Here is a 15,518-nt window from a genome sequence, read left to right on the forward strand (position 1 = left end):
ATGGACACCAAGGAACTTGAAGCTCTCGACCCGCTCTACTACAGTCCCATCGATGTTAATGGGGGCATGTTTGGCCCTCCTTCCTGTAGTCCACGATCATCTCATTTGTGTTGCTCACGTTGAGGGAGAGGTCGTTGTCCTGGCACCACACTGCCAAGTCTCTGACCTACTCCCTATGGGCTCTCATTGTTGTCGGTGATCAGGCCTACCACTGTTGTGTCATCAGCAAACTTAATGATGGTGTTAGAGTTGTGCCTGGCCACACAGTCATGGGTGAACAGGGAGTACAGGAGGGGACTAAGCACGCCCCCCTGAGGGGCCCCCGCGTTGAGGATCAGAATGGCAAATGTGTTGTTGCCTACACTTACCACCTGGGAGCGGCCCGTCAGGAAGTCCAGGATCTAGTTGTAGAGGTAGGTGTTTAGTCCCATGGACCTTAGCTTAGTGATGAGCTTTGTGGGCACTATGCTGTTGAATGCTGAGCTGTCAATGAACATCATTCTCACATAGGTGCTCCTTTTGTCCAGGTGGGAAAGGGCAGTGTGGAGTGCGATTAAGATTGCATCATCTATGGATGTGTTGGGGCGGTATGCGAATTGGATTGGGTCTAGGGTTCCCGGGATGAAGTTGTTGATGTGTGAGCCATGACCAGCCTTTCAAAGCACTTCATGGCTACTGATGTGAGTGCTATGGGTCGGAAGTAATTTAGGCAGGTTACCTTTGCTTTCTTGGGCACAGGGACTATGGTGGTCTGCTTGAAACATGTAGGTATTACAGACTCGGTTAGGGAAAGTTTGAAAATGTCAGTGAAGACACTTGCCAGTTGGGTCCACCCATGCTCTGAGTACACGTCCTAGTAATCCGTCTGGCCCTGCAGCCTTGTGAATGTTTACCTATTTAGAGTTCTTGCTCACATCGGCTATGGAGTGCATGCTTCAGTGTTGCTTGCCTCGAAGCGAGCATAAAAGGCATTTAGATCATCTGGTAGGCTCGCATCACTGGGCAGCTCGCGACTGGGTTTCCCTTTGTAGTCTGTAATAATCTGCAAGCCCTGCCATATCTGACGAGCATCAGAGCCGGTGTAGTAAGATTCAATCTTAGTCCTGCATTGACGCTTTGCCTGTTTGATGGTTCATCTGAGGGCATTTCTTATAAGTGTCTGGATTAGTGTTACGCTCCTTGAAAGCGGCATGTCTTGCCTTTAGCTCGATGCGGATGTTGCCTGTAATCCATGGCTTCTGGTTGGGATATGTACGTACGGTCACTGTGGGAACAACATCGTAAATGCATTTATTGATGTTGCATGTGACTAAGGTGGTATACTCCTCAATGCCATTGGATGAATCCCGGAACATATTCCAGTCTGTTCTAGCAAAACAGTCCTGTAGCGTAGAACACGCTTCATCTGAACACTTCCGTATTGAGTGAGTCACTGGTGCTTCCTGCTGTAGTTTTAGCTTGTAAGCAGGAATCAGAAGGATAGAATTATGGTCAGATTGCCAAATGGAGAGCAAGGAAGAGCTTGTTTGCATCGCTGTGTGTGGAGTAAAGGTGGTCAAGAATTATTTTTCCACTGGTTGCACATGTGACATGCTGTCATGCCCTGACCTTAGAGATCCTTTATTCTCTATTTTGGTTAGGTCGAGGTGTGACTAGGGTGGGCATTATAGTTTCTTTAGTTCTAGGTTGGCTTGGTATGGTTCCCAATCAGAGGCAGCTGTCATATCATTGTCTCTTATTGGGGATCATATTTAGGCAGCCTTTTCCCACCTGTTTGTTGTGGGATCTTGTATTTTTAATTGTTGCCTTTGAGCACGACAAAGCTGCACATTCGTTTCTTTGCTCTTTATTGTTTTTGTGCCAGTTCTCATATTAAAAGATGATGAACCCAAACCACGCTGCATTTTGGTCCGATTCTTACAACAACGTTTGTGACACATGCTGGTCGAAATGAGATAAAAAGTCCCCGGACACTAGGAACGCCGCTTCTGGATGAGCATTTTCTTGTTTGCTTATGGCCTTATACAGCTTGTTGAGTGTGGTCTTAGTGCCAGCATCCGTTTGTTGTGGTAAATGGATGGCTACTATCTTGCTAGATAGTGAGGTCTACAGTTTTTCATGAGGTTCTCTACCTCAGGCGAGCAATACCTCGAGACCTCCTTAATATTAGACATCGTGCACCAGCTGTTCAGACCTGCCACTGCACGGACAACCCAGCCATCTGAATATTATCCGTGTCGTCATTCAGCCATGACTAGGTGAACCATAACATATTACAGTTTTTAATGTCCTGCTGGTAGGATAGTCTCAAGCTGAGATTTTCCAGTGATTGCATGTTGGCCAATAGAACGAATGGTCGAGACGGGTTACACACTCGGCGATACATTTTTACAAGGAACCCCGATCTCCACCCCCTGTATTTCTGTCTTTTCTTTACGCGAATGATTTGGACCTGGTCTCAGAGAACCTTTGCGTCAGACTCATTACAGAAAAAGTATTTGTCCAGTTCAAGGTGAGTAATCGCTGTTCTGATATCCAGAAGCTCTTTTCGGTCATAAGAGACGGTAGCAGCAACATAATGTACAAAATAAGTTAAAACAACAGGAAAAAACACACAAAGTAGCAGAGTTTGTAAGGAGCCCATAAAATGGCAGCCATCCCCTCCAGCGTCACATTTTACCAGAGGTTCTGTCTAAAACAATGTGGAGTACTGATCGTCTTTCAGGGGCTGTTCCTTATTATAATCCGGAAGGTTCGAGTCCTGAATGCTGATTGGCTGAAAGCTGTGGTATACCACAAGTATGACCAAAAATGTATTTTTACTGTAGTAATTATATTGGTAACCAGTTTACAATAGCAATAAGGCAATATACCACAGCTAAGGAATGTTCATATCCACGACGCAACGCGGAGTGCCTGGACACAGCCCTTAGCTGTGGTGTATTGGCCATATATCACAAACCCCCGAGGTGCCTTATAAATCTTTTGTCATACCCGTGGTATACAGTCTGATATACCACGGCTGTCAGCCAATCAGCATTCAGGGCTCGAACCACCCAGTTTGTAATGATGAATTAATAATGAGCAGAGTGCACAGTAGTGTACCTGCAGTAAAGTTTCGGCCGGCGGCCTCTTCCTAGGGTTCTTGATGAGGGACATCTTCACAAAGCTCTGGAACCCTGCAGACCTTCAGGAAGGGTGACAGAGATGAGACAGCAGAAACACATACCCATCCTGGAGAATATGGATGCTGCATTCAAAGAACAGTCTAGTGTCAGGAGGATGCTTGTAGAGTACAGGTATGTCCCAGATGCTGCATTCTGAGTTGTCTGAATTATTTTGGGAATACGGTGTGATCATATTCATCTCACCACTTGGTCTTGTCCTTGAGCCTGGGAGGCTGGAAGCTGCTTTTTGACATCAACATCAAGGCTCTGGAACACAGTTTTAATAATTTGAAATGTCAACACGATAGAAAACCTAGCCTGGTATGCTGGAAGCTTCTATTTGACATCAACATCAAGGCTCTGGAACACAGTTTTAATAGTTTGAAATGTCAACACGGTAGAAACCTAGCCTGGTATACTGGAAGCTTCTATTTGACATCAACATCAAGGCTCTGTTACACAGTTTTAATAGTTTGAAATGTCAACACGGTAGAAACCTAGCCTGGTATACTGGAAGCTTCTATTTGACATCAACATCAGGCTCTGGAACACAGTTTTAATAGTTTGAAATGTCAACACGATAGAAAACCTAGCCTGGTATGCTGGAAGCTTCTATTTGACATCAACATCAAGGCTCTGGAACACAGTTTTAATAGTTTGAAATGTCAACACGGTAGAAACCTAGCCTGGTATACTGGAAGCTTCTATTTGACATCAACATCAGGCTCTGGAACACAGTTTTAATAGTTTGAAATGTCAACACGGTGGAAAACCTAGCCTGGTTGTAGAGATCTGTTTATTATGTGCTTAAGCCAACTCCTTTGTCATTCGTTGACATGTTTGGCATAACAACGAGCACTACAGAGGGGGGTTGTCTGTAGCACAAATACATGTGCTGCCAATGTGTGGGCGATAGTTTTGAGTCACACACCAAACTATTATACCATATTGAGGTATGTGGATAACCCACAAAAATGCAACATAACACAAATATCTATCTTCATCTGTCTCTCTTTTATCCAACTTTTCAATGCAATTATGGTGGATCTAAAGGAATGAAGGAAAAGGGGATAGAATGGAAACTACTTATAGTTGAGGTTAAGGCTAGAGTCCAGAGGGGACTGGTATGGAGCCAAGTCTGTGTCCCTGTCTCTTCCTGGATATCTGGATCTGGTTCTGCCTGTCTGTGCCTCTGTCTCTGTTTGTGTCTGTGCCTCTGTCTCTGTTTGTGTCTGTGCCTCTGTCTCTGTTTGTGTCTGTGCCTCTGTCTCTGTTTGTGTCTGTGCCTGTCTCTGTTTGTGTCTGTGCCTCTGTCTCTGTTTGTGTCTGTGCCTCTGTCTCTGTTTGTGTCTGTGCCTCTGTCTCTGTTTGTGTCTGTGCCTGTGTTGGTGTCTGTGCCTCTGTCTCTGTTTGTGTCTGTGCCTCTGTCTCTTTTTGTGTCTGTGCCTCTGTCTCTGTTGGTGTCTGTGCCTCTGTCTCTTTTTGTGTCTGTGCCTCTGTCTCTGTTTGTGTCTGTGCCTCTGTCTCTGTTTGTGTCTGTGCCTCTGTCTCTGTTTGTGTCTGTGCCTCTGTCTCTTTTTGTGTCTGTGCCTCTGTCTCTTTTTGTGTCTGTGCCTCTGTCTCTTTTTGTGTCTGTGCCTCTGTCTCTGTTTGTGTCTGTGCCTCTGTCTCTTTTTGTGTCTGTGCCTCTGTCTCTGTTTGTGTCTGTGCCTCTGTCTCTGTTTGTGTCTGTGCCTCTGTCTCTGTTTGTGTCTGTGCCTCTGTCTCTTTTTGTGTCTGTGCCTCTGTCTCTGTTTGTGTCTGTGCCTCTGTCTCTTTTTGTGTCTGTGCCTCTGTCTCTGTTTGTGTCTGTGCCTCTGTCTCTTTTTGTGTCTGTGTCTCCGTCTGTGCCTGTGTTGGTGTCTGTGCCTCTGTCTCTGTTTGTGTCTGTGCCTCTGTCTCTGTTTGTGTCTGTGCCTCTGTCTCTTTTTGTGTCTGTGCCTCTGTCTCTGTTTGTGTCTGTGCCTCTGTCTCTTTTTGTGTCTGTGCCTCTGTCTCTTTTTGTGTCTGTGCCTCTGTCTCTGTTTGTGTCTGTGCCTCTGTCTCTTTTTGTGTCTGTGCCTCTGTCTCTGTTTGTGTCTGTGCCTCTGTCTCTGTTTGTGTCTGTGCCTCTGTCTCTGTTTGTGTCTGTGCCTCTGTCTCTTTTTGTGTCTGTGCCTCTGTCTCTGTTTGTGTCTGTGTCTCCGTCTGTGCCTGTGTTGGTGTCTGTGCCTCTGTCTCTGTTTGTGTCTGTGTCTCCGTCTGTGCCTGTGTTGGTGTCTGTGCCTGTGTCTCACCTCATAGGGTGGAGGTCAAACATTGGCGGCTGGAGCTCTGCCAGCTCGATGGCCGTGATGCCTACCGCCCAGATGTCGCACAGATGGTTGTACCCACCCTTCTTCTCCACTGCTGCCACCTCCGGTGCCATCCTGGCACGGGAACATAAATACCAGTCAGATGAAATGAATATTATAATGGTTAGAATGCATTGTAAGACTTGTCATGTAAATAAAATATTATAATTTCATAATGATCCTGAAAGTTGTTCTGTTAGAAGACACATGTATGACTATGACCAAACCAATCAGTGTCTACGTAACGCAGACCAATCAGTGTCTATGTAAAGCAGACCAATCAGGGTCTGCATTAAGCACCGACCAATCAGTCTACGTAAAGCAGACCAATCAGTGTCAACGTAAAGCAGACCAATCGGGGTCTGCATAAACAACCGACCATTCAGTGTCTGCATAAAGAAGCTAATTGATACGGTGAAAGTAAGGATGAAGTATATACGTTTCAATGAGAGTCATAACGTTGAAGGTCGTTGTTTGAGTTCAGTTATCTTACCAGTAGGGAGTTCCTATAAAAGACTTCCTCTTGGCTACTGAAGCACTGATCTCTGCAGCAACTCCAAAATCGGCTGCAGGAAAACAGAGACAGAGAGTCAGAGACAGTCTAGTCGCCGAGGGAGACTGAATCCAGAATCCAATATGTCTTACGCGTGGCATGTTTTTAGCATGCTAGTTAAGCTCAAAGTTATTGCAGACAGTGTGTGTGTGTGTGTGTGTGTGTGTGTGTGTGTGTGTGTGTGTGTGTGTGTGTGTGTGTGTGTGTGTGTGTGTGTGTGTGTGTGTGTGTGTGTGTGTGTGTGTGTGTGTGTGCGTGCGTGCGTGCGTGTGTGTGATGGATGGATGGTATAGAATAGATGTTCACTGACCCAATTTGATGTCTCCTCGTTCTGTGATGAGGATATTTGCTCCCTATAGACAGATGGACACACACACACACACACACACACACACACACACACACACACACACACACACACACACACACACACACACACACACACACACACACACACACACACACACAGACAAACTCACAAAGATATAAACACAGAAGATCCACAGACTGACAACAATAACATACAGCTATGTCAAAATGATACCTTTATGTCCCTATGCATTTTACTTGTCTCATGCAGGTGGTACAAGCCCTGTCGAAAAACAAAAACACAGAATCAGTTAGACAAATCTCTCAAACTCATCATTAGTTCACCCCACAAGCAGAGATCGGCAAAAATGATAAAATACAATTCCAAAATATCCTAAAGACCAATGTATCAAAATAAAATACAAAATACTTTTGCAAAGTATTGTATTGAATTAGAATACATAGAAACAAACCCTATATCATTTTATTTCAGGAGTGTTGAAAATTATTTAGAAAATACAAAATACTCTCTAAAGTATCTTGTTACAAAATACATTGGATTGTCGTTCAGGCCACTGAAATACAAATGACAAAATACTCAAAAGTATTTAAATACAAATTTCAAATGCAAGTAACAGAAATTCTGCCCATCTCTGCCTACAAGCCTATTGGAGCCAGTCACAACACAACAGTGAGCAACCAACAGGGCCGGCCCCAGGCATGAGCAACATAAGCAGTCGCTTAGGGCCCCCAGCCCATTAGCACCCCCTCCCCTCCAAAACAAGTCCATATATTTTGGGGGGGGGGGACTCAGTCTGGGTCTCAACTTACCGTTGAGAGTTAGAATAGTAGAATACACAAGGTGTACATTTGAAATGTGGTTTTCCATCAGACGTTTTTCTCTTGTTTTGTCAGTCAATGACAGTCACTCGATTAGCCATGTCAGCTAACAATTTTTATATTGGTAAGTTAGTCTAACCAGTTATCTAAATGTGTAGTAATCATGGCCCTGGCAACAAACAAACTGCTGACATGAATAAGGGAGGTAGTGTTATGTTGCTGTGCTGTGTGTGGTGCCACGAAACGTGATGCTCAGTGAGAAAGACATGCGATTATATTGTGACTGTATCCCCCCTAGTTAGGAAAGTGAGAGAGCTCATATGTTAAATGACTGACTAACCTGGAGGGTTTCTCTGCAGATGTAGGCTATCTGCTTCTCCTTGAACGGCCCAGTCACTGTGGAAAGACCGGTAGAGACCTGAGATTAATGGCACATACAAGGGAGGGTGGAAAAATAGTTTTAGCTGTGCGTACCGTGGTAAATGTCTTGTAACGACCCCCCTCCACAGTACTCCATGCAAATCCACAATTTAGTGTTCCTGCAAAAATGATAGATACAGTTTTATTATCAGTCTTTTGTCAATGCCTTCTGTTCCGTTGGCTTTCCAGACTAAAAAAGGGTATTTACATCTGAATATTTAGACAGCTTTCTGAGAACTTGGCTGTAGAGAAGTTTTACTATCCAAACAAATCACATTATTATCTGCCCTTGAAATGTTACAGAGGGAACAACACTCAGACGCTCCAAGAGGACCAAGCTAAAAAGGAGAAAACCTTGAGCGAAATCATTTCAAAGTCAGTGACAGAGTGTGTGTGTTTGTGTGTGTGTGCATATGTTTCTCCCTATGTGTTTGTTAGTGACCTCTATCAGCAATAGAGCTTTTTTTGTGTGTCAACGTTATTTGGAGCACGACATTATCTGTGGTGTGGGAGAGAGTGTTGCATTCTATGTCCTAGTAGTGGGTGTTTGAGATAAGAGTGGAATTCGATACATCCAAGAACACTCAGAATCCAAGGAATTCCATGGATGGACGTGGACCATCATAAAGTGTAAAATCAGACAAGCTTAAACATGTACCTGTGATAGCTGCCGAAATAGGCCACAATGTTCTTGTGCTTACATTCCTTCATCATAGTGATCTCCTGCTGGATGGATGTGATATCACCTGAACAGAGAGCATGCAGGTCACATGTCCTGACACCTCAACACTAATATTAATATAAGTACTAGAACTACTACTATTACTACTACTACTACTGCAGCTACTACCATTACTACTGCTGCTGCTACTACTACTACTACTGCTGCTGCTACTACCATTACTACTGCTGCTGCTACTACTACTACTGCTGCTACTACCATTACTACTGCTGCTGCTACTACTACTACTACTACTGCAGCTACTACCATTACTACTGCTGCTACTACTACTACTACTACTGCTGCTGCTACTACCATTACTACTGCTGCTGCTACTACTACTACTGCAGCTACTACCATTACTACTGCTGCTGCTACTACTACTACTACTGCTGCTACTACCATTACTACTGCTGCTGCTACTACTACTACTGCAGCTACTACCATTACTACTGCTGCTGCTACTACTACTACTACTGCTGCTACTACCATTACTACTGCTGCTGCTACTACTACTACTACTACTGCAGCTACTACCATTACTACTGCTGCTACTACTGCTACTACTACTGCTGCTGCTACTAATACTACTGCTGCTACTACTACTAGTGCTGCTACTACTACTATTACGCTACTACTGCTGCTGCTACTACTACCACTGCCCACTACCACTACACTACCACCACACCCCACCACCGCTGCCACCACCACCGCTACCACCACCACCACCACCGCCGCTACCACCACCGCCGCCGCCACTACTACCTACTACCACCGCCGCCACCACCACCACCGCCGCCACCACCACCACCACCACACCCACCACCACCGCTGTTACTACTACCACCACCGCTACTAGCACCACCGCTGGCACCACCACCGCCGCCACCACCACCACCGCCGCCACCACCACCACCATTATTACCGCCACCACCGCCGCCACCACCACCGCCGCCGCCACCACCGCCGCCACCACCACCACCACCGCCGCCACACCACCGCTTCTACTTCTACCACCGCCGCCACCTACCACCACCACCGCCGCTTCACCACTACCACCACCGCTGCTACCATTACCACCGCCGCCACCGCCACCGCCACCACCGCCGCCGCCACCACCACCGCCGCACCACCACTGCTGCTACCACCACTTCTTCTACCACCACCGCCACCACTACCACCACCACCGCCGCTACTCACCACCGCCGCCACCACTACCACCGCCGCCACCACCACCTTCTACTTCACCACCGCCGCTACCACCACCACCACCACCGCTGCTACTCACCACCGCTGCTTCTACCTACTACCACCGCTGCTACTTCTACCACTGCTGCCCCACCACCACCACCACCGCCGCCACTACCACCACCATTGCTGCTACCGCTGCTACCACTTTACCGCTACCACCGCAGCCACCACCACCACCACTACCACCGCCGCTGCCACTACTACACCATTGCTGCCACCGCGCTACTACTTACTGCCACCACTGCAGCCACTACCACCACCGCCGCTACCACCACCACACCGCTGCGCACCGCTTACTGCCATTACTACCACCGCTGCCACCACCACTGCTGCTACTACTACTGCTGCACCACCACCACCGCACCGCTGCCACCACCGCGCTGCTACCACCACCGCCGCTCCACCGCTGCTGCTACTGCCGCTGCCACCACCACTGCTGCTGCCGCCGCTACTGCCACTGCCGCTGCCACTGCTACCACGCCGCCACCGCTGCCACCACCGCTGCCACTACCACTGCCGCTGCTGCTACTACTACCACCACCGCTGCTACCACTGCTACTACTGCTGCTACTACTACTGCTGCTACTACTACTGCTGCTGCTACTACTGCTGCTGCTGCTACTACTGCTACTACTACTACTGCTGCTACTACTGCTGCTACTACTACTGCTGCTACTACTGCTACTGCTGCTACTACTGATACTACTACTGATACTATTACTGATACTAGTACTGAGACTAGTACTAGAACTATACTGCTACTACGACTGCTACTACTGCTGCTGATACTACTGCTACTACTGATACCACTACTACTACTATTACTGATACTAATAATACTACTACTAATAACAGTACTACAACTGCTACTACTACTACTGCTGCTGCTGCTACTACTACTGCTTCTACTACTAATATTGCTGCTACTACTACTAATGCTGCTACTACTACAGTTTTTGCTGCTGCTACTACTACTACTACTACTACTGCTACTACTTCTACTTCTACTTCGACGGATACTACTGCTAATCCTACTACTGATACTACTACTTTTACTGATACTACTACTACTACTACGACTACTATTACTGATACTACTATTACTGATACTACTACTGATACTAGTACTAGAACTATACAACTACTGCTGCTAATACTAGTAATAGTTGTATCATTGTATCACACACAATATATTGTTTACAAAGAGTTAAGAATGTACTACACAAAATATGCATGAAGACTAAACATGCAAGAAATGACCCATAATACAGGTCTGACAACACTGAGCCGTTCACTTACCAGGATCCAGTTTGACTATTTTGATGGCTGCCATTGCTGAACTCCTGATGTTTCGAGCCTGAGGGAAAGGATAAAGTTCGCTGTGAGTGATTACTAGTGTGAACTTTCCTGTGAACAGGCTACAGAGTATACAGGCCACAGAATGCCATATATTAGTCAGCAGCAGGACATAGGCCTACAGCACTAGATTCCATTAGAGTGGAACAAAACCAACAATCAATGTTTCTTTACGTCTATTGCATCAACTTGCTGATGACTCCTTGCAATTGCTCTATTTACAATAGTCTATCTTTTTCTTAATGCATTTTCATCTCTGTTTGGAGGCCCTGGGCATTCATCCAAGACTCAAACCCCTAGTCAGCCATCTTGATGATAAATGTCCCAATATTAGTTAGTTCCTGGTTTTCTGGCCCGGCTGGTCACCTGCTATCTCTGACATTCAGCATACCCTTGTATTGATGCAACAGCAGGAGACTGGGTGTGTTGGATGGTGAGAGGCCTGTTGGTGAGAGGCCTGTCTGTTCTACACAGTCCCAGGGCGCATCCGAAGTAGCACCCTCAATCAAATTGGATTTGTCACATTTTTATTTTTTTATTTTACCTTTATTTAACCAGGCAAGTCCGTTAAGAACAAATCCTTATTTTCAATGACAGCCTGGGTTAACTGCCTGTTCAGGGGCAGAACGACAGATTTGTACCTTGTCAGCTCGGGGGTTTGAACTTGCAACCTTCCGGTTACTAGTCCAACGCTCTAACCACTAGGCTACCCTGCCGCCCCGAATACAACAGGTATAGACTTCACAGTGAAATGCTTACTTACGAGCCCTTTCCCAACAATGCAGCGTTAAAAAGTAAGTAAACATTATCAAAAATAAATAAATAAAGGAAATAGTAACACATTTCTTTTCCCCCCACATTTATTTAACCAGGTAGGCCAGTTGAGAACAAGTTCTCATTTACAACTGCGACCTGGCCAAGATAAAGCAAAGCAGTGTGACACAAACAACAACACAGAGTTACACATGGAATAAACAAACATACAGTCAATAACACAATACAGTGTGTGCAAATGAGGTAAGATTAGGGAGGTAAGGCAATAAATAGGCTGTAGTGGCACTAGATTCCATTAGAGCAACAAAACACTGGAGTGAGATGTTTCTTTAGATGAATGTGCAAGTTGAGATACTGGGGTGCAAAAAAAAAACAACAAAAACAATATGGGGATGAGGTAGTTAGATGGGCTATTTACAGATGGGCTTGTACAGGTGCAGTGATCTGTGAGCTGCCCTGACAGCTGATGCTTAAAGATAAATGTCCCAATATGAGTCTCCAGCTTCAGTGATTTTTGCAATTCGTCACCTGTCATTGACATTCAGAGAACTGAATGGAAAGCAAAGGAGGAACAGGCTTTGGGGGTTTCCAGTGAGATATACCTGCTGGAGTGGGTGCTACACAGTGGGTGCTGCTATGGTGACCAGTGACCTGAGATAAATTGGGATTTGTCAAGCAAAGACTTATAGATGACCTGGAGCCAGTGGGTTAAGAACAAATCCTTATTTTCCAGCCAACGAGAACATACAGGTCGCAGTGGTGGGTAGTATATGGGGCTTTGGTGACAAAACGGATGGCACTGTGATTGACTGCATCCAATTTGCTGAGTAGAGTTTTGGAGGCTATTTTATAAATGACATCGCCAAAGTCCAGGATAGGTAGGTAGTATAGTCAGTTTTACAAGGGTATGTTTGGCAGCATGAGTGAAGGATGCTTTGTTGCGAAATAGGAAGCCAATTCCAGATGTAATTTTGGATTGGAGATGCTTAATGTGTGTCTGGAAGGAGAGTTTACAGTCTAACCAGACACCTAGTTATTTATAATTGTCCACATATTCTAAGTCAGAACCGTCCAGAGTAGTGATGATGCTGGACGGGAGGGCAGGTGCGGGTCGCGATCGGTTAAAGAGCATGCATTTAGTTTAACTTGCATTTAAGAGCAGTTGGAGGCCACGGAAGGACAGTTGTATGGCATTGAAGCTCATCTGGAGGTTTGCTAACACAGTGTCCAAAGAAGGGCCAGAAGTATACAGAATGTTGTTGTCTGCATAGAGGTGGAACAGAGAATCACCAGCAGCAAGAGCGACATCATTGATGTATAGAGAAAAGATTAAATAACTATAAAGAGGCTACATACAAGGAGTTCCGGTACTGAGTCAATGTGCAGGGCTACAAGGTAATTGAGGTAATATGTACATGTATGTGTCCATGTACATGTATTGTGTAAGTGTGTGTGTGTGGCGTCAATTTGCATGTGTGTACGTACAGTACATTCGGAAAGTATTCAGAGCTCTTGACTTTTTTCCCACATTTTGTTACGTTACAGCCTTATTCTAAAATTAACTCAATAAAATTTACACACATTACTGATTATTATTATTTTTTGCACATATACTAAAAATAAAAATCAGAAATACCGTAAGTACAGTAGTATTCAGACCCTTTGCAATGAGACTCGAAATTGAACTCAGGTGCATCCTGTTTCCATTGATCATCCTTGAGATGTTTCTACAACTTGATTGGAGTCCACCTGTGGTAATGACATGATTTGGAAAGGCACATGCCTGTCTATATAAGTCCCACAGTTGACAGTGCATGTCAGAGCAAAAACCAAGTCACGAGGTCGAAGGAATTGTCTGTAGAGCTCAGAGACAAGATTGTGTCGACACAGTTCTGGGGAAGTGTACCAAAAAATGTCTGCAGCATGGAAGGTCCCCAAGAATACAGTGGCCTCCATCATTCTTAAATGGAAGAAGTTTGGAACCACCAAGACTCTTCCTAGAGCTGGCCGCCCAGCCAAAATTAGCAATTGGGGGAGAAGGGTCTTGGTCAGGCATGTGACCAAGAACCTGATGGTCACTCTGACCGAGCTCCAGAGTTCCTCTGTGGAGATGGGAGAGCTTTCCAGAAGGACAACCTTCTCTGCAGCACTCTACCAATCAGGCCTTTATGGTAGAGTGGTCAGACGGAAGCCACTCCTCAGCAAAAGGCACATAACAGCCCAGCTTGGGGTTTGCAATAAGGCACGTAAAGGACTTTCAGACCATGAGAAACTTTATTGATATTTTTTTATTTATAATTTTGCAAAAATGTTCCCAAAAATGTTTTGTTTTGTCATTATGTGTAAATTGATAAGGGAGAAAAACTATTGAATCTATTTTAGAATAAGGCTGTAGCGTAACAAAACATGGAAAAAGTCAAGGGGTCTAAATACTTTCCAAAAGCACTGTATTTTGGATGTGTGATTATATGTAGTGTGTGTGTGTGTTTGTTTGTTAGTGTAGTGTGTGTGAGCATGTGGGTAGAGTCCAGTGAGCATGTTGGTAGAGTCCAGTGAGCGTGTTGGTAGGGTCCAGTGAACGTGTGGGTAGAGTCCAGTGAGTGTGTGGGTAGAGTCCAGTGAACGTGTGGGTAGTGTCCAGTGAGTGTGTGGGTAGAGTCCAGTGAACGTGTGGGTAGAATCCAGTGAACGTGTGGGTAGAGTCCAGTGAGTGTTGTATAGAGCCGGTGCAAGAATGTCAGTGCAAAAAAAACAAACAAGGTGGTCAGTGTAAATAGTCCGGGTAGACATTTGATTAACTGTTCAGCAGTCTTATGACTTGGGGGTAGAAGCTGTTCAGGAGCCTTTTGGTTGCAGACTTGGCACTCTGGTACCGCTTGCCGTGCCGTAGTATAGAGAACAGTCTATGACTTGGGTGGCTGGAGTCTTTGACAATTTTTAGGGCCTTCCTCTGACACCATTTACATTTACATTTTACATTTAAGTCATTTGGCAGACGCTCTTATCCAGAGCGACTTACAAATTGGTGAATTCACCTTATGACATCCAGTGGAACAGCCACTTTACAATAGTGCATCTAAATCATTTAAGGGGGGGGGTGAGAAGGATTACTTTATCCTATCCTAGGTATTCCTTGAAGAGGTGGGGTTTCAGGTGTCTCCGGAAGGTGGTGATTGACTCCGCTGTCCTGGCGTCGTGACACCGCCTGGTATAGAGGTCCTGGATGACAGGGAGCTCATCCCCAGTGATGTTCTGGGCCGTACGCACTACCCTCTGTAGCTCCTTGCGGTCGGACGCCAAGCAGTTTCCATACCAGACAGTGATGCAGCCAGTCAAGATGCTCTCAATGGTGCAACTGTTTTTGAGAACGCCTCCTGAGGGGGAAGAGGCGTTGTCATGCCCTCTTCACGGACTGTGTTGGTGGGTTTGGACCATCATAGGTCCTTAGTGATGTGGACACCGAGGAACTTGAAGCTCTCGACCCGCTTCACCACAGCCCTGTTTATGTGAATGTTTACTATAGTCCACGATTAGGTACTTTGTCTTGCTGACGTTGAGGAAGAGGTTGTTGTCCTGGCACCACACTGTCAGGTCTCTGACCTCCTCCCTTTAGGCCGTCTCATCATCATCGTCGGCGATCAGGCCTACCACTGTTGTGTTGTCTGCAAACTTAATGATGGTGTTGGAGTCATGCATGGCCATGCAGTCATGGATGAAGAGCGAGTACAGGAGGGGACTAAGCACGCACACTTAAA

The 15,518-nt window shown here is 45.7% G+C and overlaps 1 protein-coding gene across 4 annotated transcripts in view; it reads right to left on the minus strand.

The window, feature by feature from the left end:
• The window catches only part of LOC135516409 (mitogen-activated protein kinase kinase kinase kinase 2-like), a 32,739-nt gene that overhangs the window by 13,528 nt on the left and 3,693 nt on the right, over positions 1–15,518 (minus strand). For all 4 annotated transcript variants that reach the window (XM_064940693.1, XM_064940692.1, XM_064940695.1 and 1 more), the window contains exons 2-11: positions 10,933–10,990; positions 8,320–8,407; positions 7,716–7,780; positions 7,582–7,637; positions 6,637–6,684; positions 6,403–6,445; positions 6,033–6,105; positions 5,483–5,614; positions 3,372–3,434; positions 3,106–3,187 (exon numbers count right to left, since the gene is read on the minus strand). In XM_064940693.1, coding sequence (XP_064796765.1) covers positions 3,106–3,187; positions 3,372–3,434; positions 5,483–5,614; positions 6,033–6,105; positions 6,403–6,445; positions 6,637–6,684; positions 7,582–7,637; positions 7,716–7,780; positions 8,320–8,407; positions 10,933–10,990 — 708 coding nt within the window. The remainder of the gene's footprint in view (positions 1–3,105; positions 3,188–3,371; positions 3,435–5,482; positions 5,615–6,032; positions 6,106–6,402; positions 6,446–6,636; positions 6,685–7,581; positions 7,638–7,715; positions 7,781–8,319; positions 8,408–10,932; positions 10,991–15,518) is intronic.

This window comes from Oncorhynchus masou, chromosome 27 (assembly GCF_036934945.1).
Source record: "Oncorhynchus masou masou isolate Uvic2021 chromosome 27, UVic_Omas_1.1, whole genome shotgun sequence".
In the NCBI taxonomy this organism is placed as follows: Eukaryota; Metazoa; Chordata; class Actinopteri; order Salmoniformes; family Salmonidae; genus Oncorhynchus; species Oncorhynchus masou.